The sequence below is a fragment of the Leuresthes tenuis genome, unplaced genomic scaffold (genome assembly GCF_036924035.1).
Source record: "Leuresthes tenuis unplaced genomic scaffold, fLeuTen1.0.hap1 SCAF_9, whole genome shotgun sequence".
NCBI classification, from domain to species: Eukaryota; Metazoa; Chordata; class Actinopteri; order Atheriniformes; family Atherinopsidae; genus Leuresthes; species Leuresthes tenuis.
The window spans coordinates 13945983-13972015 of record NW_027325363.1 but is presented as its reverse complement, the minus strand read 5'-3'; the positions used below and the strand labels follow the sequence as shown (position 1 = coordinate 13972015).

At 38.7% G+C, this 26033-nt stretch overlaps 2 protein-coding genes across 3 annotated transcripts; both read left to right on the top strand.

Moving 5' to 3' along the window:
* Positions 1-2113: 2113 nt before the first annotated feature.
* Positions 2114-13343, top strand: tmprss13a (transmembrane serine protease 13a). Its single transcript, XM_072392448.1, has 13 exons — positions 2114-2388; positions 4764-4938; positions 5043-5150; positions 5590-5760; positions 7595-7721; positions 8129-8224; positions 8320-8363; positions 9073-9235; positions 9461-9633; positions 11071-11169; positions 12118-12260; positions 12376-12528; positions 12640-13343. Exons 1-13 carry the CDS (start codon positions 2371-2373, stop codon positions 12652-12654), a joined length of 1485 nt encoding a protein of 494 aa, XP_072248549.1. The 5' UTR covers positions 2114-2370; the 3' UTR covers positions 12655-13343.
* A 111-nt stretch (positions 13344-13454) lies between these two features.
* On the top strand, positions 13455-24209 carry fxyd6 (FXYD domain containing ion transport regulator 6). 2 transcript variants are annotated; one of them, XM_072392452.1, is made up of 8 exons: positions 13455-13697; positions 18691-18751; positions 19185-19208; positions 20786-20821; positions 20916-20990; positions 21220-21256; positions 21371-21420; positions 22880-24209. In XM_072392452.1, exons 2-8 carry the CDS (start codon positions 18703-18705, stop codon positions 22915-22917), a joined length of 309 nt encoding a protein of 102 aa, XP_072248553.1. In that variant the 5' UTR covers positions 13455-13697; positions 18691-18702; the 3' UTR covers positions 22918-24209. The 2 variants fall into 2 exon arrangements, with proteins under 2 accessions (XP_072248553.1, XP_072248552.1); XM_072392451.1 differs by having other exon boundaries at positions 13457-13697; positions 18698-18751.
* Positions 24210-26033: the final 1824 nt, after the last annotated feature.

Sequence of the window (26033 nt, the reverse complement as noted above, 5' to 3'; positions counted from 1 at the left end):
TCTTGGTTTCTGTCTTGCATGTGAACTGAGAGCTGCTGAGTAAATTCGAGCTTTGGAACATCCATTTGAAATGTCAGAGATCATCTGATGGTTGTTCAGAGAAGGGACTTTCACAAGTCATCTGGTATGTGAGGAGAGCCCAACAACCGCAAAAAGAAAGAGAATGCATGAAACGTCCCCCTCTAGTGGTGTTTCGAGATGCATCACAGTGAGTGTGTCGTAATGTACCTCTAAAGCGCAACAGCCAGGTTCAAGTCTGGTACACTGTGGTTGTGATTTGTGGTATGTGTCTTGGACCACAAGCACTCACACTGATCCACATTCATGACTATATATAAGCGAGTGAAAAGGTCAAAGGCACAGAACAGCACAGGTAAACTAGACATGCAAAGAATGAATATTGTGGGATTTCCAGACTATAAGTGATGAGTGTAAAACGTGACAATAGAATGAAAACACAACAACAAAAAAAAAGTGAACGCAAAAGCAAACAAAAATGTTACTGGGAAAGTATATCCAAGGTTTCTGTGCTAAAAGTATGTGGTGCATAACTAAGACAAAATTAATTCTAGGAATTTTCCCAAACACAAGTTAATCTTTTATTTCTATGAGTTTGGTCAAGTCACTATGAAATTAAATGAATGCATTTTTAGATATTTTGGTGTGCCACTGCAATGTCTCTAGTTATCTAGTCTTAGTTAACTGGATACATCTGGCCAAACAATGATATAAAAAGATGTTTTATAATTAATGTTTTTAAGCACTCCTCAACATGTGAACTCTTCATCTATCCTGGTAGTCGGTTTTTCTTCAGCTTCCAGTGTTTCTCAAAGTTAAGCATTTTGATTCCAGACTTAGCAGATCCAGCACAGCCATTTTATTAGAAGTCCATAGTTTGCTTCCTTCCCTTCCATAAGAATCTGACTCTGCAACTAACACTCTGAAAGATGAGAGGTGGTTTTGTGCTTGATAGCATTGTTACTGTATAATCAAAAAATGTCAGGGTATGTTTCATCTTTGACCATATTTCTAAACTGTTATAGGTTTTAGTAACACTTGGTTAAAGCTCAGTGACTTTAGTAATACAATATTAAGACCTGGTAGAGCTCCATTTGCAAAAATCTCCCAGTAAAGCCCTTACAAAACGCACAGTGGTGTGCATCTCTCAGCATGTAGAACAAGGAAGAAAGAGAAAGAGAAAGGCTTTTTCTCACGCTTTATTGTTGACTTTAAGCGTGATCAATGATACAAAGAAATTCATGATTAAAAGAACATATTGTTTGTACTTTAGAGACCCTGTGTTGAATTCACAAAGTTCACATTCAGGACAGCTTGTATCTTTTTAAGGGAAGCCTTTGTTTTTTTTCACGCTTAATTTCATTGTTCCTTTTAGGTCTTTAAGCTCTGACCTTTGAAGCAACATAAACCATTTCCTCTAGAAACTTTTACACTCTCAGATGCTTTCTTTTCCATTTTGTCTGTATTCTTAATCATAGTTTCGACTTTGTCATCTCCTGGAATACAATTTAAGATTATTGATGAATCTTTCTGCACTGGAAGGTGTATATTAATTTAGCAGTTCGTAAAACACTTAGATGAATTTGAATATCATATTTCTTTGAATGGATTTGATTTATTTTCAGGCAGAGCTGAAGCTGAATGGTGGGCAGTACCATTTCAGGCACTTGAAGCTGGTCAGCCAAACAGACTGGGTTTTTCTAGGGTTTGGAAGGCTTAGATCAAACACACATATTTGCATATGGAAATATCTAGCCATGTCATGTAAACTATAAACTGCCTTTTAAAATACAGTGATGGAAAACTTACAAATATATACTCCACTCCAAAGCGGGTATAGAAAATGGATGGATAAACTGATAGGGAATTTCCTTTTATACGAAACCTACACAGTCTAGTTGTACCTCGCCACTCACTGTGGAGAAAGAGCCACAGGCCATTGATTCAGGGCCCTGACAGATCGGCTAAGTGTCATTTGAACAATAATGGAGCTTCACACTGCCTAACTATCTTTGATAGCTCTTGATTGCCGCAAAACCAGTCTGACAGGTGCGAAACTGAGCACACCCGTCCATGTGAAAAGAACAATTGCGAGAACTGGAGTCATGAGGTGGGAGGTCTTCGGGAGGGAGGGGGAAGGTACACCTTCCAGGTATTGTTTGGTGTAAGGCTGCTGACAAACGCACGGTCGACGAGAAGTAGAGAGGGAAAGAAAAAAGAGATGAGTGGAGGCGGTTACTGTTGCGCCACCATGCTCTGACAACTCCTATGTTTCTGAGTGAACCTGGATGAAAAAAGGCTCCACCCACCGGCTCTCACCTCCACTCTTCACTTGCTGCTGTCCTGATTCAAATGGCAAAGCGTGAACCGGTAGGCTCTTACTTCTTTTCTTTCTTTTTAAAACAAGAACTACTTTCTGCACTTTGCTTTTTGATCTGCCCTCTGACTTTGGCATTCATTCAATCAATGGTCAAATGACCTCTGTTAACAGCTGACAGCTGTCATTTCGAATGGTGTTTGTCGTTGTCAGTGATTGTTCTGTTTGGGTCACATCGAAGGTTTTATTTGGTTCAATTTACCTGTTAAGCAGCAGACATCAGGAAGGGTTTCTGTCGTAGTTTCGGTGGAGCATTACTCTGCTTCAGGTATTCTTACGTCCACACTTTCCAACTCAAGTACACATTAGTATCGACTCAATAAATATGAACTTTTATTGACCCTTGATTAAAAATTTTATTGATTGAATTGGGTATTAAAATAATCCAGTTGGTGTCTAAATAATGTGTTCATGATAACTTTCTAAACCCAATAGAAATGCATAATTCTTCAGTTAACTTGAAAATGTGTTGAGCATCAACTGTAGTATCTATTTAAATGTGCACTCAACAAACAAAGACAGGAAAAGATTTTTGGGACAGATGTAAAACTAAAATTCAAAGAATAATCGATCTGATATATCATCCAATTCATAAATGGTAAAAAAAAGTGATGGTTTGGGGTTCTATGAATACCTTTGGCTTGATAAACATACACTGCACTGAATTTACTCAAAATATTTGTTTTGATGTGAAATCTTGAGTCTACCGACAGACAGAATACACTTTGGTAAAAAGTTGGAGATTGTTTGATTAGAGTCAAGCCTCGATCAGATGTTTGTGAGAAAATAGTTGAAACTTGACTGATTTATTTTGTGACCTGGTCATTGTTTGAGTGCAAAAGTGTTCCGTGAAGCCCTGGTCTTTTAATTTTTCCTGTGTTTTTCTATGATAATGGCCAGTAGGTATACTTTGCAACATGATCACGGGCTGCTGGGAAACATGACAAAGCTATTCCCCCACCCTCTTTTTCTTCAGCCATCTCTCTTCAATGAAGTGGGGTGTTTGCTACCTATGTATAGTATGTATTTTGAAACTTGGCCATCAAGCAAAAAAAAAAAAAACTGTCCCTGAAACAACTTTAGGAAATCTCCTCTTTTACAGTTTACTTAGTGCCACTCAGTTTACCTCCTCCCTCCCTCAGTTATGAGAGAGAGACGCACTGGGACAGAACATTTCACTTGAATATAAGAGAAGTGCATTTCTAAAACTTCAACGCCTCAGTTAAATTTCTAAATGTTCCCTTTTACACATCGCACCCTTTGAATGTATTTACTTACTCTCTTCCTCCAAAAGTACCCTTCCAAATCCAGTGTATAGCTTTGTTTCAGAGGAGATTTATGACTTGTTGCAAGTTTGTTTTGTCCTATTGAAGCACTTCTACAAACTCGAAGGTGACGTTTCAAACAGGTGCTGAGGCCACATTACTCAAACAAGTTTAGTCACATAACGTTCTGCATTCATACGTTTTCCATTCTCAAGTTGCCCTCCACATTCCACAAAACAGACAACAGGAAATATAGCAAGTGACACAGAAACTTAGAAACCTTGCTACCAAGACTGGGAAAAGATCTATTAAAAGGTAAATGTAACCTAATAATGTGTATCACTATAAAAATCAGCAACTTACAGGTTAGAATAAGTCACTTAACATAGCTCACAAGAGGCAGGAGGTAAAGACTGTGTAAACAATGACATGTGGAATGAGTCTTCAAAATGTTGCAGAGCAGCAAAAACATGCTACTCGCAGTATAACAAGCTTTTGTTTTATTAAGGAGAATCTGAGTAACCCATTGTGTGTTTATCTTCAACCATTCCCAACAAAGTCGTGGTACAAGCATCTTCAGTATCAGTTTGCTTAATTCTCCTTATCAGTTGCCATTTAGAGGGAGGTGTCGACCCACTTTACCAAAAAGGTCCAAGTATTGAGTAAGTTATTTGTCTAAAATACCAGATAAAGCTACTGTACACGAAGAACTGAGAGGTAAAGGCCTAAAATAAAGAAGGAAATGCATTCCTTAACCTGAGCTTTGAGATACTGTTGCCAGGATACACCGTATGTGTCTTTGTGCACCAAGCTTTTTCCTTTGGTATTGACTTGGACGTGGACCTGGTGGTTACTTTGAAATTGAACGTATAACAAAGGGCAATGAGTCTCGTCTAACAGCTGTGCACATGCAAGTGATTTGCCTCTCGATCTTTTGTCTATCTCGTGATATTATCATACCTGTTATATACTGTAAGATATTCTATTTCCAAGGATAAATGAGACATTAATGACAAAGACCTCTTATCACATCATAATGAGGGATCTCATCTTGATAAGACTTATCACAAATGATTTACTTTCTCCTTTCCTTTCTATTTCAGGACTCCCCTCCTCCACCTTACTACTCTATTGCTGTGCACGCTCAACCCCCCCTCAAGTCTTATGAAGAGGTAGTGTATGGCGACGGTCCTGGCCTGTCTGTCCCATCCCAACTGCATTACATCCCCCAGTATCCACCTGCTGCAGCAGGTCCTCAAGTCACGCAGAACACCCCACGTAAGTGATACCAGCACGTCCCATAGTTTGAGAATACAATGAACACAGGTGAGCAAACCCTGAAGATCATTGCTGTGCGTGTTTCTCCACTGTCTCTGTCTTAGTCCCCAGAAAGAAAAAGAATTGCTGTGAGAGTAATGCGCAGTGTTACAAGGGATCAGGGGCAGCTGTGCTGGTGCTTGCTCTCTTGGGATTGGCCATCTGGCTAGGAGGTATAGTTTGTTTATTCATACAGATCACTGGACATTGTCACTGACGTTCATTTTACAATCTAATTTATTCTTAAGAAATAGTTTGTATGATAGGATTATTAGATAGGGGTTGTTTGTTTCTGTTTTGATTTAAGTGTGCTGACATTTACAAAATGTTTTTAGTTTCATATCATTTCCAGGAAGAATTAGTTTTAGCTTTTTTCAGCTTGCACTGTGCTACAAGTTTGCTGTTTTTAATTGTTTATGGAAAGGTGTACGAGTTGAATGAGCAGAGGACAGTTATAAATGTTGATTTTAAAAATAATTTAGATTTAGATTTCATTTTTTTAATGAAATCTACATTTTGATGCTCTTATTTTTCCATAGATTTTATTTTGGTTAACTGTAACAATAAAGGTACTCTGTATGTCTCCTTACCTCTACTCTACCACATCCACAGTTCGTTATGGCACCAGGACAGCAGCAACAGCAAACTATTATGATGATGATGATGACAAAGATGGAAGTAGCGAAGATACTACTTTACCAGAGTATGACACCTGTTCCAACAACACTGTCCAGTGTGACGCCATACGAGACTGCCAACTGGGTACTGATGAAACAAACTGTGGTGAGTAAGCGCATGCAAACACATTAACTTTATAAGAATCAAGTTAATACGAGGCTTTGACAAGACACTGAACAGCCAAATGGATAAAAAGCTGATGTTGGGTTTTCATGGCTATGTAAGTTTATTATTGAGATGGGAATAACAATATTTTGAAGGCACATGTATTTGCAATGAATTACATTTCAAAGGGTCTGTGTTTTCCATCATGTATCGTGTTGCATGCCAGGTGTTTATACAGTGAATTAAATCTTCACTTTTGTAGCATACTCACTATAAAATTAAAAAAATCTTCCGGGGCACCGCTTTAAAAAAAAAAAAAAAAAAAGTATCTCTAACACACTTGAATCAGTCTCATGATGCTACTCAGAAGTTCTGGCTTGAGTTTATCACCAATGAAAATAAATTGCAAATATGTGTGTCGAGGTGGGGTGGGTTAAGATATTTTCAAAGGTTCCGTTGCCTGGGTCCTCGGGTCGGCTGTGGTTAGTCTGTCAGCTCTCTGCGGACCTCTACAAGGTATTCCTTGGGTAGAATTTTCCTTTCTCTCTGGCCCTCTCTTCCATACCAAGGTGAGGAACTTCGGCTGGTGTTGCACGACAGTGCTTCAAAATAAAAGTATTCACAAGAGCATCTTCGGAAAGTGAAGTTGTGTTACTGGTCGGTGAAGTTGAACTTCAATTTATAAAAGTGGTTCATCTCGTTACTTTATCATTTGTCTGGTGATATGTTGGCTCAAAGCCTTTGTGCTGCATGCACATAGAGCATAATTGCATACTGCTTTGCTGTTTACATACTTTTCTCCTAATCCCAGTGCTCACATTTACAGGATACTATTACAGCCAGATTTTCCATAAAGCTTCACATACTTGACTGTTTCTTATGTTTCTTATGTCACGTGGTAAAACAGGTCTCATTTTATTCCTGAAAAGTTGCCTGATAAGATTACATATTAACTATTGAGTACATTTTTAAACTGATAACCACAGCGTCATCTGAAAAACACGCCATTCAAATAAGTTAAAAAATAGCACATGTGTACTGGTTTTGATAATAATTATATGTACTATGTTCTGCACTATGATATCCCAGAGGAAATGTTAGAAGCGAAAGAATGTCTCCAAAATGTTCTCACTCAGTTCACATGCTTTTATAAAGACATTGCTGAAGCATCTAACAAGCACAGCTATCTCTCCCAGAGCAGCAAGACAGAGGCAGACAGAGGTAATTCTGCTGCAGGGCAGAGATCTCATTCTGGGTGTTGTATAAATTGGCAAATTGGCTGCTTTGGTCTGCACTGTGTTTTGAATTTGTTTGTCCACCATTTGAGAAAAAGAAACCTGTGACACAACAGTGTGAAAAGTGTGATTCTCACATTTAATGCTGATTTGAGAATGATGTTACTGATTCAGGGTGTATTTGCTAGCAATCACCAGCATCGTTAGAAGACTCGATAAGCTCAGGGGCTTGTCATTGTGATACTTCGGAAAATTTGGAACTGCTTCTCAAGTGTTTTTGGTTCTCAATTCTCATCCTTACCTGGTGCAGGAAGGAATGGGATGACATTGATGTAGTTTAAAAAAAATAATAGGATAGAAACCTTTGTGCTCTTAGCATGGTTTTTATTGTGAAATAATGTGCATGCATGCAATGTGCAACAGCATACTGAACTACACTGATGTGTGCATTCATATTCCTAATGTAATATTACATGCACAAGGCTTTGCAGAGTGAAGCTTTTATGTATTTTAATTTTCACTTTCATCATTATTTCATGTCGTGAAAGCAGCATCACATGAGTTAAAGACTCCTTCTGTCTCTCTCCATGTCTTCCCAGTGAGGTTTGGTGAGGACAACAGTCTGAAGGTCAGGACAACTCAAGATGGCCGTTTCCTACCAGTGTGTTACAAAGACTGGGATAAGAACTACGCAGACCAAATCTGTGCTCAGCTTGGATTCAGACAGTAAAGACTCACCACTTTAACTCACATCATTTTGTCACATATATCTATGCTGAACGGCAAAAGAGTTAACTGCTTAACCATCATTGATATTTATTGCCTTTTCCCATCTTTATTCAGACATAAGGCTAGAGGTTTTTTTTTCTTAGACCCAATTTCCACTGCAGCCAGTGAGCATGATGACTTCTATCTCCAACTTGTAATATACTCACAAAGTTCCATCTAATTTCTCCCCACCTACTGCTGTGCAATTGGGCTTGAATTGATTCTCCACAGGTATCACTAGGGTGTCTGTGTGACAGAACCAGAATGAGTATCCAGACCCAATCAGGCATTGATTTGACAAAATGATCTCAGTGTGTGCTACTTTATCCCTTCACTTTCTGAATGACCTTTCTCTCTGTCTGTAGGTCTTATACTAGCAAAGCAATTCAATCCCAGCAGTCCATTGGTTTAATACTGACAGGCAGATCATCTTCTCCTATCCAGGGTCTGGTAAATGTCAGGTACAGATCCTTGTCATCTCGTCATACAAAATCTGCTGGTTAGCTGCATGTACTTATGTTAACTGGCATGTTTTTCTCATTGCGGCATCACACAGTTCTTCCTGTCCAAACCAGAAGACTGTCTCCCTGCAGTGTGTGGGTAAGGAGCCTCCATCTGTTCTTACAGTCATGTGTCACACACAAGCTTGCATTTTCTTTCTCTCACTGTGCCTCTCCCTCATGCACATGGTACCAACAAGTTCACACCATCTATCTGTCACCATAAAAACAAAACACAAATCTGATTTTATTCAGAGAAACGCTTGTGGAAATGACTGACAGTGCAATATTGTATGTAGTGCATGCAACTTGCACTCCTGTGATGGAACAATTGAAGCTGATCATTTTGTTACCATGCCTTGTGGTATATTACTCACCTTAAATGCTATTCTGATGCCAAATGCTACTGCTGTTGTTGTTTGTACAAACAGCCGATTTTCATTATCCTTTCATCCACCTGTTGACTCTGAGTTCAGGGAAAGCCAAAAGCATCTCGCCCAACTGTGTTTGCTTAGGTGGCAAACATCAAAACTCTACACATTTTAGGTCTATTCAATGCATTTGGGAACTAAAACATACTGAATTATGTATTAAATACATAATTATGTACTAAATATGTTGCCTGGCAGTTAACTCACATTAAACTCTTCCTTTGTGTAAAAAGACAAAATTGTTAACTTGGTTTGTTACTTCAAAATTCCAAATAGATAACAGTCCCTGATTATAGGATTTTCTTAAGAAAAAAATCATTTTGATCATTCTATCACAACCGGTTTCATGGAAATCATAAAAGTTTTTCTTCTTCCCAGACTGTGGTAAGCAGCAGTCTACATCCAGGATCATTGGGGGCAGCATAGCTAAGGCAGGACAGTGGCCGTGGCAACTATCTCTTCACTACAGAGGATCCCATGTCTGTGGAGGAGTCCTGATCTCTCCTGATTTTGTGCTCACTGCTGCTCACTGTTTTCCAAGGTGACTGTCACAGAAAGTGTCCCAGTGTCCCAGTTACTTCTCTCTACCCCTTCAGTATGAACTGAAAATGTTAATTTTCTATATTTTAAAATTGGAGACAATAATTTACTAAAGCGAATTAGTGATAAACCTCAGAAGTTACAATGCAGTGTACTTTGTGCTGTAAAAATCAGTACCAGTTCATGTCTGTCCATCAAACTATCTCTTTCTCTTTCACTGTAACAGCTCGGTGGCTTCCTCACCACAGGACTGGAAAGTGTATGGTGGAATTGTGTCTTTAGATGGACTACCTAAGCCCTACCTGGTTAAGAAGATCCTACTCAATGAGAACTACAACAGCAAGACAAATGATGAAGATATTGCTCTACTCAAACTTACATCTCCAGTTATTTTCACTGGTCAGTCAAATCTTCACTACAATGTTTATTTCATCCAACTTTCCATCCTACAGCCACAGTTCCCTTATATTACCTCCAAAACATCTCTGATCCATGAAGATAGACATTTTAGATGGTGGTTTTAGGGATCAAGAACTTGGATCACTTTGAGATTTGTGAAACTTGGAGGCCAAAGCACTATTCTACATCCTTGTTCCTCACACAATTCCTGAACAGTTTTTTCAGTGTGAGAGGGCACCATATACCACTAAAAAAGGCCTCTGCCATTAGGGGGCGGGGTTACCAGTAAGAGGCATAAGTGATCTGCAACAAAGTTTATTTTAGAGGTAGGCGTAAAAAATGCATCAATTTGAATGCCCCAAAGGCCTCAAGTTTTTTTCAGAAGTTGCAGTGTGGTAGCAGTTTCTACAGTGGGTCTTCTGTTTGGATCAAACAAGCAAGTCTTTGCTCCCTATGTGCATAAGTGAGCCTTAGGTGCCAAATTAACTCCTAAAAACCCACATAACTGGCCATCTTTAAAATGCTCAGATAGTCATCTGGCCATCATAGATTGATTCTTGTCAGAGTCGCTGCCATCTTTAGACTTGCCCATTTTTCTGCCCCAAACACATCCAAATAAAGACCTAACTCTTCATATGCAGCCAACAATGTTACATTTCCTAACAGGTTCCAATGTTGTGAGATAATCAAAGGTACTCCATTTCTCAGTGGTTTCAGTATCCTGGACACGTGAAGCAAAGGAAGAGTCAGGAAAGGATTTTAACTTGATTGCATCAACTTTATGAATAGTACATGGTGACAACTGTTGCATTTTGTAGCAAAAGCTCTTCATGTTTGGAGAGGGAATATATGTAATGAGGTAATGAGGTAGAGTAAATTCCTTAAAGGCAGTTCTTCAGGTGGCTGACACAGGTTAAAAAGCCTTTGTCATTAAATGTTCCCTCTACAGTTGAAACACCATTGAACAAATAAACAAATATCTAAAATCTCTGAAAAATAATTTTATCTGAAGCTGGAGAAAGTGAGGGGTCAGTTACAACTTACACAGCAACATTATCATGATCTCAACCTACAGTTTTATTCACACTGTATAGTTTTTACATTAAAAATGTTTGTTTTTTTTTTAAATCTGGGAATTACAACAGGATAGGGTCATTGTGAAATGTTGTAATATTTACATTTTGTCTATGAAATGCAAAGACAAAAAAGTCCAAAATTGTGCAACAGAGTAAAAAACTAAATGTGCTGGGCAGTGATTTCAGCGGTAATGTGTTCTCTTCCTGTTGAGTCAAAGCTTTTAAGATGAGTTCACACTCACACTGGATATATGATAATCCCTGCCCAGTTTGTTTGGGCATATCTGCATCTTAATCCTTTGGAGCTCCAAGGCCACCAATTAGTTTGGAGAAGTTACAGGCATCTTTTTGTGTTTTCCAGATAAAGTGCAGCCAGCTTGCCTGCCAGCTTTTGACCAGCAGTTTCTCCAGGGAACCCAGTGCTGGACCTCAGGCTTCGGTACTACTGAAGCAGGCTCAGGTAGGCCAGAATAAGGAGCCCCTCAGACATTAGAAACTTAATCGATACAAATTAATTCTTTATCAATTTAAACAGATATATTCTTTACTTAATGTAAAGCTGCATATGTTTCTTTAAAGTGAACGTTCTTGTGGATTTTCATGTGGTTTCAGATAATTTGATTCTACATAAGGCTTAAAACAGATGGTTTTGATGGTGTGAAAAATAGTCTTTTAACCAGAGTTCTCCACAATAATCCTGAGAGAATAATACAGTTATTTTAAAGAAACTATTAAAATATTAATATATATATATAGGGTACATATACATATAGGGTACGAACAAGTAAACTAAGACCAGATGAGAGCATAAATACGAGTACTGTTTTCTCCATTCATTCAAGAAACTGGGCTTTCTGTATGGATGTCGACATTACATTTCAGGCATCCCTAAGACACTCTGCAAAACTATTGCATACAAACTATAATGAGTCAAAATGAAAGATTGACATTTGCAAGAATGCAATAAGACCAGACAAGCAAATTTGTTAAAAGTAATAACAATCTGGTAGATTGTCATCATGGGGGGGGACTAGCAGACAGAACACAAGAATAAAGTTCAGACCCTTTAAATGAAGATGGATAAGCAATCAGGGAGTAATCTGTCTGTTCTATACATACAGTAAGTGACATTGAATGAGACGTTTGTGGAAAGCTATGAAGTAATCACTGATGGGAAAGGAATGAAAACCATTTTACAATCTACAGGGAATGTAAGAATGCAGCATGTTTCATCAGAAAAAACTGGAGACAAAAAAGAATGAAGACAGAATTGGGACCATCATCTAATGATTGTGACAGTGCAACTTAATTTGAAGCTAATCATATGCTTAGGCACTGTTTGAATATTTAAATGATCCAATGAGATGTGATCAGAGATTATGTTTCTTTCTTGGGGGAAAAAAAAAAGGGACTGTTTCCAGAGATTTGATGGAAGTGACTGTGGACATCATTGGCACACGAGAGTGTAACAGCCGCAAGGTGTATGGAGGAGCAGTCACAAAGAACATGATCTGCGCTGGGAAACTGGAGGGAGGCAAAGACTCCTGTCAGGTGAGCAGCCAATGTCTCATGACAGTTGTACAGTAATGAATTCACTCTATTTTGAACATCTGACAAATTTAAAAGTAACATGTTTGCTCACTGATTATGATCTATATTTTCTCAGGGTGACAGTGGCGGACCTCTGGTGTGTGAGGGAGAGAGCCGCTGGTATGTGGTGGGGATCACAAGCTGGGGAGTTGGCTGTGGTAATAAAAACAAGCCTGGCGTTTACGCCAATGTCAGACGTCTTCTGACCTGGATCCATAGCAGTATGCAGGTAAGAATGGATAAAGTTATAACAAAACTGACAAAGTTACATAAGAACATGTTTGATGCTTTGACGAAAAGGATGTCCAGGCCTTATAAACTCTTCTTGTGCCTCCTGCAGCAAGAACGACCATAATATCCTCTCGTCTCCTGCCGCTGTTTTGCTTCACATCTTCCCCAATGAAGTCAACACTGTGAAGTCGTCTTTGATAGATGAACAGTTTTAGACTCGGAAGAATGAATCCACGAAGATACTGCTGATGGAAAAACACGCGCTGGAACTGGAGCATGAAAAGAATGCACAGGTTGCACAAGCTGAGCACAAAAAAAATCATTTGTTTTATATGCAACATATAACCCTGATTATTTTTAAAAGCTCATCAATGCACTGATCTCCGTCTTGCATTTATGATTTTATTCCTTTGTGTCTTGGTTTCTTACTCATACTAAGGTTTACCTTTTCATTAACTGAGCTTTAAAATTAGCTGACCCTTCTCTTACTTTATCCAATCTGTGCCAATGACACAGTCAGCTAAACTGTGATTTAAAAAAAAAAAAGTTTAAATTAATCTAAGGATGGAATTCTTTGAAATTATGAATGATAATATGGTGTGTATTTTTCTCATGGTCACATCTTGACAATGTTGACTACTGTCAAAAAAGAAGACACTTTATAACCACTTTATGAAGAAATCAGCTACAGTTGACACCTGAACTGAGCTGGCACTCTCTGCACCTAAACATTCCCTTAAACTTACACTGTGATTCATTTTTGTTGTATTTTATTCAGAAATTGTTCTTCCAAGATTATAAGCCACGTGTGTGTGTGTCTTCATGTTTATGTGGTTTAAAAAAAATCTGTTTGACATTGTGTATGGGATCTGTCACGTAAAACTCAGAAAATCTGTGTTGGATTTGATTAATTTGCGGACATATAAGACGTCTGTGGAGGGTGCAGAAGGGAGGGAGACAGAGAAAAAAACGTAGCCACAGAGAGGATTCAACGCACTGAGTAAGAAGTCTCTCCTGGAGCCACATTGTTACCCATCACCTCTTTTTCTTTCACATGATCGGGGAGCACATATTGTCAGATGAGAATTATTGAAACTAGTTCTGTGAGACAAGGTGACTTATTTTTTTGATACTTTGCTGGCCAAAGGTCTGCTGGAGAAACAACAGGTAAGTTGATAAGCGCACATTTATTTTCTTAGGTTGTGCCATTGTTATATTTTCGGAGAATATGGAGTCACTTTAGCTCCTTCATCGACCCATTTTTTCGTAATTATTCTCAATTACCTGATTCTGGGTGCACAATGTAAATGTATACAGCGTAATTGAATCACACACATTTGCGCTATTGTTTCACTCCGTATGCGTTTGCGATATTTTGATGATAAAACGCTGTGTGTGGTCAAAATAACAGATATTCCATTAATACTGCTTCTCGTGATTTACCACGCTCTATTATAGCACGAGGGTGTGTCTGTTGGCGCTGGTTGCAGGTACAGTATGTTGACAAATAGGGGTCTGCGTGATTAATTTAATTTATTTGACTGCATTACGTTTGCTTGCGTTTAAAACGAAAAATGAGAAGTCGAATGCAATATTATAACTGTTGATATTAACAGTTGCATTGGGCATGGCAATAAATCCAGGTTTATGGTGGTTCTGCTTTGTGCTACATAAAATGATCCACAGGTTGAGGGGCGCAAAAGTGGATTTAAACGCAGACGTCACACATCGGCTGTTGATATATTGTCTTCACTTGTGCATTATGAGACGTTTGTATCGCAAGGTATAGCTTGGCTTTGCACTTGTGGCTCGTGGTTTACGTCATGAATAGGTCATTGTGCGCTTAATTGAGGTGGGTGTTTTGTCGCTGGCGTCAAGTTGAACAGACAACAACTGCTACTGAATTCAGAATGACTATAGTTTCAGGTTTTTGTTTACTGAGTGATTTATCTGAAAAAAAATTCAACCAGCTATGACTTCAAGCCTGCACGTGCGCCACACCCATTATTCTTCATTTTGAGGCGACTCTAGCTGTCATTGTCCTCGTGTTTTCACATTAATCCATCATCGAGACCCATTCTTCGTTCGGCGCCAGAATTCTCAGTTGGAGACAGTTACCATGGCGATAACTGGACACTATGGAACGACGCACATAGTTGTCATGGTGATGTAACGTAATTATGATAGTAAATATATAAGGCCATTATTTCGCGTAGGTTATGGAGACCTGTGGTGTGACCCATTTCGCTGACCTACATTTTAATGACGATGTAATGTGGTCCACGGATTTTTAGTAGACACTGCGGCATTTGTATATAATGGGTTCAAATTCTTAGCAGCCTACACAGTATACCTTAGAGGTCACCCTCTGTCACATAGTATCAACTGATAATATGTCACTGGGTACTGTATAGTTTACTGGTAACACAAAGGATGCTTGGGGTTGTTGGGGTGTGGTCACAGGGAAAGCAGACTGTCCTGAGTATCTTGCATGACCTTGTCTGTTGTTTTCATAATCCATCCGGCGATAATTGTGTCACACTAAGCTTAAGCATGTCTGAAACTCTTTTACAGTTGTAAACAGTAGGCTATAAAGTCAAAGGTTAGCTCATTACCGTTTTCATGTATTGCTTACTATTATGTACTCTCCTGCCTTTGACAATCATGTAATTGCTCCTTTCACTTAGTCTTAATGCCCCTTTGATTGCCATTATGTGCTTGTCAACATTCCCTGACCTTTTTTTTCTATCATTTTATGGCTTTTTAATACCGAAGAGTGTAACTTTTGTACTCCAAACTGCTTTTCCATAGTCCTCTCCACCCCCCCCCCCCCAGTGTCTGCTTTTGCATGCCCTTCACCTGCACTCCCCTGCCAGACAGTGTCTCTCCCTGTCTTCCATCATCAATGTCTTTCACCCTGCCCTTTCAATGTCCTCACATTATCCCCCAAAAAGAAGAGAGAAAAAACAGTTGTATCTCCCTGCTTGATATTTTGCCATTCTCGTCAAACAAATACAGTCACCCAGTACACCTTCTTGTTTGTACTCTCCTCAGATAAAAGTACCCAGACCTCTCAGGAACGTCATATTGCTAAACAAAAGTGCAGACAAAATTGAGGAAGTTTGGAGAGGCAACTGCTCAGGTGCCATGTATTATGCAAAAGGAGAAAAATGGCAGCACCAAACAACATCTTCATTTATCAGTGGGCAGTATGAGTCTGCAAAACACGAAACAATTTTCATGGGACAAACACTACCAATGCCGTCTCTCATCAGACCACCAAATAGCCAAGTTGATCCAGAGTGCAAAACACACAAATCAAAACAGTTTCACAGCAAAAGCTCAAACATAAGATTTAGGGGAAAAAATTTAGGCAACAGAATCTAAGTATGTCTCCATCCATCTTTTAAAAGAGTAAAATGCATTTTGCATTGCGTGAAACTGTCACCAATACTTAAAAATGGTGAAATAACAAATTGTCTTTTGCAACTTTGCAAATAGTAACATGGTTATGCTTTGCATTATGTGAATCTGCCACAAATGTGATTTAGCATGAGTATCAGATGTTCACAAAGCTAATAACGAGGTTGGATGTGATGGGTGGTGGGGTTGCACTGTGAACTGTCATGCAAGGGAACCAAGGTTGAATCCCATCTGATCCAATACTGTCCAACAACTTTTCAGTTTCGGGCTTTACCATCAGTTGCAGTTGGTTGGGGTTAGTAATAAAACAAATATAAATGAATACACATAAGAATACACATGCAGGTGATGTGATACACATTTCTGACAATTGCCACCTGGGTGTGGGTGACTGGGGTTTGAATCCTGATCCCCATGCAGGAAAGGTACTACGTCCAGTAGGGGTCCTTTGGCAAGACCCCCTTATACTACCTGCCAACCTGGGATATAAGTGAGTTATTTTGCATAAAAGCATCTGCCAAATGCATAAACATTCCACTGATTCACAGGTGGTATAAAGTGTGATGTACACGGGGAAGAAGAATATCAGAACACGATTCCATCTTTCCACCCACTTCATCTATGAAAGCCAAATCCTTTTACATGTAGGCTGATTTTACAGTTTAGGAGCATTTGATGGCTGAATGGGGAGAAGGACTTGTATTGCTTTTGAAAAGAGAGATGGACATGCTTTTTGTGTCATTTAATCCAGAATTGACATATTATTAAGACGAACCCTGTACAATCTAAATAAATCTGTGTGAAACAAGGTATTATATAGACGTGCAAAGCCATGGCTTTACAGTGTTAATAACATTCCCAGATCATCATAAATAAAGTGTGTGTTATATTTGTATTTACAAGGAATGGGTTGTTTTAACATTCAGCCCTTTAAATAGGTGTAGAAATTAAGTTAGATAATCCTTTTGTACATACAAAGTGTGTACAAAGGGCATATCAAGAGGGGACCAAAAAGATTAAATCTCAACAGAAAAAATGGCCGGTATGCTTGACACAGTGTAGAAAGATGAACAGGCACAGAGGGATTAAATACACTAGGGACAAAAACAAGAAAGGACAGATGATGAACAGAGCAATTGAGACTAATAGAGGCGAGGAAAGCAATTACACTGTCAGGAAACACAATGGTGGAAAAGGAAGTTTCTGAAACAAGAGGAAAGGTGAATATGAATGAATATATGATTTAAAACATGAAAGGAGTAAGACGGGAGAACCTAAGACCAGTTGAATTGATATGTCTAAAATGGATGAAAGTTATGTGCAGCTTCAGACCAATCATCAATTGTCACATCAGATGTGAAATAAATATCTGTCTTAAGATGTGTGGATGTTAACAGACATGCCTTCAAAGACCCTACTGTCACATCTAATCAATCACATTTGGTTTTAAGTATACTGTAAAAGTGCCACTTTGAAAGCATCATGATGGTTAAGAAGAGCTTGAGAATATACTTCACATGTTACTGCCTTGTCTCTTTAGTCAAAATAAGATGAAAAATTTTAAATTGTGTTTAGTATTGATAAATGGGAAAGTATACAATATGCAAAACATGCAGAAATATTCTTCTGAATTAAAATGTGTTCTCACTGATCAGTGTTGAAAATATATTTCAAAATATCTCAAAAATTCTCTAACACAAACAGCCTTTAAATATTTAATTTATGAGTGAATCAAGTCATTAAACAAAACATTTTTATTCTATCCAATCTCACATGAGGTTGGTCTTCATTTTAGAGGTAGATGCCCAAGTCTAATAAAAGCCACAGTGTCAAGGGTTCCTCACTTGTCATCTTCTGTCACATTATTTCAGAGATGTGAGGGCTCACAAACTAAATGCACTAGCAGCAATATCAAGACTGGAACTGTGCATATATGCCTCATTCGGTGTGTGTTAATGACTATAATGGACCACTGATGCAGCTGGAGACAGGCAAAAGCCAGTTGGGTATATGGACATAAGTGCCAATCCAATCAGTCACGTGGTTGGAGAGAAATAGAAGCATTTATGTAGCCCTTTTACCACTTTCAGAGAGAGTGGGATAGCATGAATTGCATAAAACCTCTGGGATCTTGAAGGATCAGTTGTCATACACGTTGAAATTGTAGCTTTAGACAGACTTTGACACAAAGTGCGTCCGTGTTGAAAAAAAACATCCTTGTCGTACTTTTGTGTTGGTTTTGTGATACTATAAAGTGACAACAAAGGTGCAGATAGATTCAGCTCTACCATTTCGGGCGATTTCTGTAAATATTTGATAATGTTGAATACAATTGTTATTGGTTGATTCTGGTCACATTTTGTGGGAGACACAGTTGGTGTGTGCGCACTGAACAGCCTACTTGAAAATAGGCCAAGGTTATGTGATGTCCACAGGGAGGAAAGAAGACTTTCTGCCAGGAAAAGAAAATGACTCTGAACATGGATTATTATACAAGATATTAAAAACTATATCCACAGGCTTAAAAAAAAAAAGAAATTAGTTAAACTACTGGGGTTTGGATAAATGTGCAGTGGATGTTATGTGGTGATAGTTTGTGAAGGGCACATAAATTATTTGATGTCATTGTTATTGTCTATGTCTCAAAGTGCAATGTAGAGTATTTACCTCTCTCATTGAATTTTTTTTCTCTTTCATTCATTGTCTCACTCCCTACCTCTTTTTTTTTTACTCTGAGTCAACAGTTACCATGGAAACTGTTTTGCTCTTCCTCTCTTCACTCCTGGTATGTGTGGCTGGTAAGTGCCCCTCTACTCATGAAACACACACTCCTATCCACATTTTCAACACACAAGAGTCTGCAAATCCATAGTTTGTCCATAGAGAGGCAGTGTTGTGGCAGGAAGTAATGTTTCACAAAATTCCACTCACTGGGCGTGACTCGCAGCAAAACATCAATTACCACTTAAGGGCTTATGTGTGGGTTTCTTGGACTGGCTGTGACTGGATGTGTGAAGTCTCTTTATAGCTAATGATTACAAGGAAAATGTCAACACTGTCAGATGCTATAAAAATTATAGGTTGTCTGGTTTTTGTGACTCTTGCATCTTGTTTTTCTGTTGGTAATAGGTGGATTATGTTTTATCAGAAATCCTTGTTAATTTCCTCTCCACTGTTCTTTGTCCTCTCATTTTCTAACTCTAACCTTTTCCTTTCATTGGTGCCTCTCAGCTGCACAAGATCCCAGTGCAAAGGGTGAGTACTTCCATCCAGTCTCTGGTGGGTTAAAGCTGAGAAATCCAATAGTCCAAAAATTACGAGACCAAAAGAGGAAGAGGTTTTTATTGATGGAATAAGAGTTGTTGTTCGGTGGGAAAAAGAGCTGATCATTAATATCACAATGCAGGGAACTCATTTGCATGGACAGTAAACTATACTTTTGTATTTTAAAACCTTATTGTCCATAATAGATACATGCTCACACTTGTTTTAACGTTGCAGACATGTGGTATATAGGTATACTGTTAATATTTGATTATTATGGGTTCATAAACTACAACTGTCAGGGCCTCAGGCCTCAAATTCAAAAAGGTTTAATTAAATAAACAGAACCCAGCAAGACAGGATGAGGATCTCCTCACAGAGCAAAGTAATGGGCTGAGAAAATCCTAAGCGCTCTCCTCAGTAACTATGGCGGAGGACGAGCGCAGCTATGAAAGTTACAAACATAAACCGCTCCAACTCAGGAGGAAAACAGAAACGCTATGAAACGATAACCAAATAAGCTCACGCTCTCCTATTTAGGCGGACTTCAACAAAAGACGCTCTTAAAAAACAGAGGCGCTATGAAACTTAAACAATTAACTTGAAGCACTCCTTTAACGGAGGTGACTATGAAAAGTTGCAACGAAAAATCTCTCCTTAAAAACGGAGGAACAAAACCAAGCTATGAAACTTACCGTGATGAATAAATAAACGATGGCTATGAATAAGAATAAATTACAAAACAAGATAGCTCTGCAGGAGGATCGCTCACTGCAGGCTCGTGGAAACTATGGCTGTGAATACTATGACAACTATGGATCAAGACAAGGCTGGTAATGAAGCTCGTGACTGAGACAACATACTGGCACAAGACAAGGGAGATGCAGACTATTTGAACACATGAGGGACCAAGGGGAACAGGTGGAAACACTTGGGAATCAGGAAGACAATCAGATGCTTGACACGGGAGGAAGGGCAACATACCTGAAACGAGAGGGGAAAGTTAGTCATTTTTTAAAATAGAACAGGAAATGACGAGACAAGACATGAAACAGAACGTAAATCGTGACAACAACAATGGTACCATGCTGCTATAGATAGCTGTGTCAACGGCTATACTGCTGCTACCTCCTCTTCCTTTAAAGTAGAATAAAACTGAATGAACTGAGATGGACATTACAATGAGCTGGTTTGCGCTCAAGCTGTTGTGAAGCCTGGAGTTGCATCTTTTGATGTAATGCTTTATCTTTCACACTCTGGAAACTGGCCTAAGTGTATATATACAGTGCTATATATTATATCATAAGCTTTAACTGGCAGCAGTTGGTACATTGCACTTTAAGATACCCTCTTATATGTTTCAGATTTATGTTGTGGTAGCTGCCACATGTCATGAACTTCTTAGTTCAAGATTAGTCTTGGCAAAAATTTACTGTAGGAGAATGGAGATTGAAATGCTGAAAGAAATCTGTCATCTGTTTAACAAGATATATTTAAACACTGAATCAAGGGATCATTGATTTTTCCTTATCTAAGTGGATATCTACATGTTTTCTGTATGTTCACAGATGACAAGGCAACAGTTGAAAATCCTTTTATTTATGGTGAGCTTAAAAAACATTTCTCAAAACTTCAAAGCATCAGCAAATTGTCCTAAAAAGTATCCTCAATGCGAGAGTGTGTGTGTTCTGTTTACAGACTATGAGAGTTTAAGAATTGGAGGGTTGGCATTTGCTGTGGTGCTGTTCACATTGGGCATTCTTCTTATCCTTAGTAAGTGAACCCCTGTCTGCTCATTTCATCACATTTACATGCACTCAAAATGTGTAATTTTCCGTTAGAATTTATTTGAAAATAACTTCCACACAATGTTATTTCACAGTCATGTTTGCTCTCAGTTTTATCCATATGATCCAGCTACACTGTTAGTAGTGATGACACAAATGATGTCTGTCTGCTTTGACCTTTACGCTGTACAGTTAATTATTGCATATGATTGTAGGTCGGCGATGCCGCTGCAGTATCAACCAGAAGCCCAGGTATGCCAGTGTCAATGAAAAAAAGAGAGCAATCCTCAGTTCTGAAAGGTCTTATTTTTTTTACTGATATGACATGATTTGGTTTCTATGACAACCTGAGGATTCTCTCCACAGGGCCCCCGGAGATGAGGAGGCACAAGAGGAGAATCTGATTGTCTCCAAGGGTAAGATGAGTATTTTCACCTCTGTCAGTTGTTCTCACCTCATCTTCAGCCCCTGACATAAATCCATATTTAAGTATTCCTTTGAGAGTGCTTATGGCTCAGAGGGAAGAGTCAGGTGGGGGAAGGGGTTTACTAAGAGCATATAGCAATACAAATGTTTCTGCTGTATTACTGACCTGCTCCCCTTTTAGAAGTTTTATATCATGTTTATGGTTTCAATTGATTCTAGTAAAGACTAAAAATTCTGTTTAATTCAATTAAATTTATTTATGTGGCGCCAAATTACAACAAATGTCATCTCAAGGCACTTCAAAGATACAATCCGATTCAAGCCAATTAGGATCTAATTAATTGTAATCATTCATAATCCAATCAAATCCAATTAATTAAATTCCAAATTAGTCTAATTTATACATACAAAGTCAATTGAAAAAAAAAAAAAAAAGCCTAGCCAAGAAAACCAACAGATTTCACCGAAACTTCTCTTCAACCCAATTTCCCATCCTGAGCATGCTTTAGGCGACTGTGGAAAGAAAAAAAGCTACCTTTTAACAGGAAGAAACCTCTGGCAGAACAAGACTCAGGAAGGTGGACAGCCTGGGAGCCTCAGCCACAGCCAAAGTCTGCTTTGCTGTAATTTTTTGAGCTGTGTGCCACAGACACAGTGTGTTTTGCGGAGGAAATGGTTGATACAGCATGGAAATACGGACAAGTTTGCGGGTGGCTGCTGGCAGCCCTGCTTGAGGCTTTTTCCCTGGTGGCATGAGTTGCAAACAAGAGAGGGACGGACAGAAAACAGACTCTCTCATACTTGTTGTGTCTCCCACGTAAACGGCTGGAATATGGTCAGTCTTCATAGCAATCGTAGTGGGAAATCCAGCTGTAAATTCTAGAGTAGGAGTGAGCGGAGTCATTCCCTGTGAGAATGCCATCTCTACCACGAAAATACACCACTTTGAATTCAGTCAGTTTGAGTTAGCATCCCTTATCATTTTATTACTTTAAAAAGGTGTCTTTTTTAGAGGTAAGGGGCTTATCCACTTATCCAGCTTGGTAGTCTTGTAACTGTACCCAAGTAGTTTTTAATTGTAACTCTTTTATCTATTAATTTTTTTCTGGCTTGATTTGCAACTCAAATGAGTTTTGAGGAATGAGAAAGTGGCAACAATAAGGAAGTGGCAACAATGAGGAAGTGGCAACAATTCGTAGCGTGTTGTGTTAACATGTAACCAAGACAACCTTTAGAATGGCATCCATGGAGGTGACAGTCACGCTGTAAAAATGATATTTTTTAGCCCTGACCATGATCGTTTTCTTACTCTTCCAAAATAGGCCGGTGCTTTACAGGATATGGGTTGTATTGACAGAGATGAACAAAGAGCTCACATGACCATTTCAGTTGGAGGACCTGTGGTGTGTTTAGATTTAAACTAAAACTCCTGTCATTGACCTGTTTCAGCTGCAGCAGTTGCGAAGGAGACTCCAGCGGAGAACTGAAGAGATGCCACAGGACTGTGACCACCTTCTGAAATTATCATCAGTTTATATGATATTAAGCCACAGTAACAATAAAGGAACTGAAGATTCTTGTAACTGGTTATATGACAGGGTAAGAGGGGATGTATACATTTAAGAGTGTAATATGTATAGAGTTCTTGTGCCAGTTGTTCTTTGTTGTGAGTGTGCCAGTCCCTCGGTGCTGTTGTCTATTCCCGCGCCTTTCCGTGACAGTTTCTCATTCAAGTTTGATGTTTTACCCGGTGGCTCCTTCGACATAACATCGTCTTTAATATTCTAAATTAATTTTGAATGGTGTGGGGTCTGCTGTTCTTTTCGTACTCCTATCGATTGACTTTAGGTTGTAGGATTTGTCAGTTTGTTGCTTGTTTTGTCAGTTGTCCTGGGTAATATTTGTCACATTTGGATTATGATATATACAAATATATACAGTGCATAAATCTAAATATGAATATAGATAGGGTATACATGAGAGATATATTAAATATCCTCTATTTACATTTATGTTTGAATGGTTGTGTGTTGTTTGGGTGCACATACAGATGCAGTTATTTATGTGTGTGTATATCATATATATATGTATGACTGTGTATCCATCACAAGTGCATGTGTATCTCTACATGTAGATGTGATGAGCCTTATATATGAGACAATCTCAACTGCCACAGCTCTTTGAGCGAGCATGTGAGTAGTTTGCAGGTACCTGCATGGGCTGCTCCACCGCAGTGTTTTACCATCTGAAGTGGAGAGAGCCCAAACATCAGCTGTCTCACTGCCTTCTTCTCCACATATCTACTCCACTGCTGCGTCACTGGCTCCGTCAGGATTAACTAGTCTCCAGCAGGCTATGATTATATTCCCCACTTACAATCACTTGTGCCACAAATCTAAGGTTGGAGTATCTTTCTCTTCTTTTTCTTGTTTGGTTATCAAATAGCAGTCTTTCTAATGTTATGATGTTTTGAATGACAAACATGCACTGAAAAAGAGACAAAATCTAGGTGCTGAGTTCGAAAGAGGTAAGACCTTAAATCCATATTTCATTTGTGCCAGACTACATCAATAGCAGGCCAAAATAAGCTAAATGAATACCATCAAGCAGTCCTTGTTGTAAATCTACCATCAGATCTGGCTTTCTCCAGGCTATAATCTGAGTTTATCTGTTTAAAAGATGTCTGCTGTACAAGTAAATGCTATGTCCATTCTACGCATGAGGCCTTGTGTAACAACCTGTTGTGCTTTTGGCAGAGATTAAAATATGTTTAAAAACACATTGTTTCTTGTTGTGTTAATTGAAATGCAAACTGTAATAGAATCTTGTGTAGAAACTGAGTAGAATCTGCTTTTCTTCAGGGAGCACTTGGGCCTAAAGGCATTCTTTATAAGCAGCCCTCAAATAGCACTTGAAATCAGTCTGGAAAATTTCTATCAATGTCAGTCAAGGCTGTTATGCTGCTGCATAGCGCTATGAAAATAAGGATCAGGAAATGGCGTCCTCACAAGCAGAGTTTCTTTTTCTTTTGCTATGATTCCAAAGGTTGGATGTTCTTCTCTTCATCGACACTAATTATATGAGACTGTAAATATATAACTGAGCGTCTGGAGGCGTGGAGAAGCGATGTGTAAGGGGGTGGATCTCTGAGGTGGGCATTTTAGTTGCACACTGGGCTACCAGCACACACCTGGACAGAAGAAATACGGAGCCTTCAGCAGATCAGGTGGGTCATTATTTATTTTTCTTAAGAAATGCTTGATAAAATGTGCAGGATATGGAAATTTATCTTATGTATGCCCTTATGATACCTACTAATTGCCATGAATTGTTAAATATGTTAAATAAATGGCCAAGTTAATAATTGCAGTAAAGTGGGTTTAGAGGACAGACATTTTTGGCAAAGTATTTGTTAACTGCCACCTTTTTGAAAAAATGTCATTGCAATGATGAATTGCTGGATTTCAGCATTTGCTTTTCAGCTCTGTCGTGTCAGCCATGTGTCATCCCAACTACTCTTTCTTGCTACCTGTGTAACCTCTATCAGACTGCTCAAGGTTCAAGGTTAATGAATATTGGAGCTATACTACATTAATGAGTAACTTCCCGGTATGCCCTTGCGCTCAGCAGTGCATTGAGAAGGGCACATAATGAATGAAAGAACCGAAGTTCAGAATTCACAGTGGTGTGCTTGAATTAAATGGGACAGCAAGGGAAATCTTAGTCTGTTAATCTGTGTGAGGTAATGATTTTAGTTTATAGTATGTTGATCAAATAAGAAACTTTAATGTGTGTGTGTGTGTGGTTGAAGAATGATGGCTGAAGAAGTGGGGAAAGAGGATCAATAACACCATTAGCTGGTTAGAATTCCCATTGAAGATCAAGGCAATCGTTGATACTCCAGTAGGCAACCAAATGAGGCAATTTGTCAGAACATTTGGTATAGAGTTTCCAAGCCTTTCAGCTACCTCTCATCTAAAACAAATAAACCAAAGAAGATGAGCTTCTACAATTATCTATTTTTATTAAAAAAAAAGACACCACTGACATTAAATCCACTCGAATTTTGCCCCCAAACAACATTTTTCAGATGCCAGACCTGATAGTGAATACCCATCTTGTCATAAAGGTCTTGATTAAATTATTCAAAACAGCAGGTGTTGATGGAACACCAGCTGGCAAATGCTGTTATCACTGGCCTTTTGTGAACTGTTTCTATTATGTCCCCTTCAGTTTTGTCAGCTGAACACACACATAGACGAGGCAACATGTCTTCTTCCAAAGGTAAGAGGAACTGCTCATTATCCACAAACACTAGTAAAAAAAATATACACGGTAACATTTTCAGGGCCATCTCAGTTTTCTTTCAAGTCTGAGTCATAACTTCTTACAGAGTAACATAAAGCATACTAAATGCAGCTTAACATTTGTTACTTAAATTCCCTTGGTAGCTTTACAAAGAATGAAAACCAAGGTGAGTCCAGCAACCTAGCAGTACTGGCTTTCTGCCACTGCAAAATATGCTCACAAAGTCTATACTTGTATAGATTAAAATGTTGCACAAATCACTCTCAAGCAAGAAGGTGATATAGCAAATTACAGA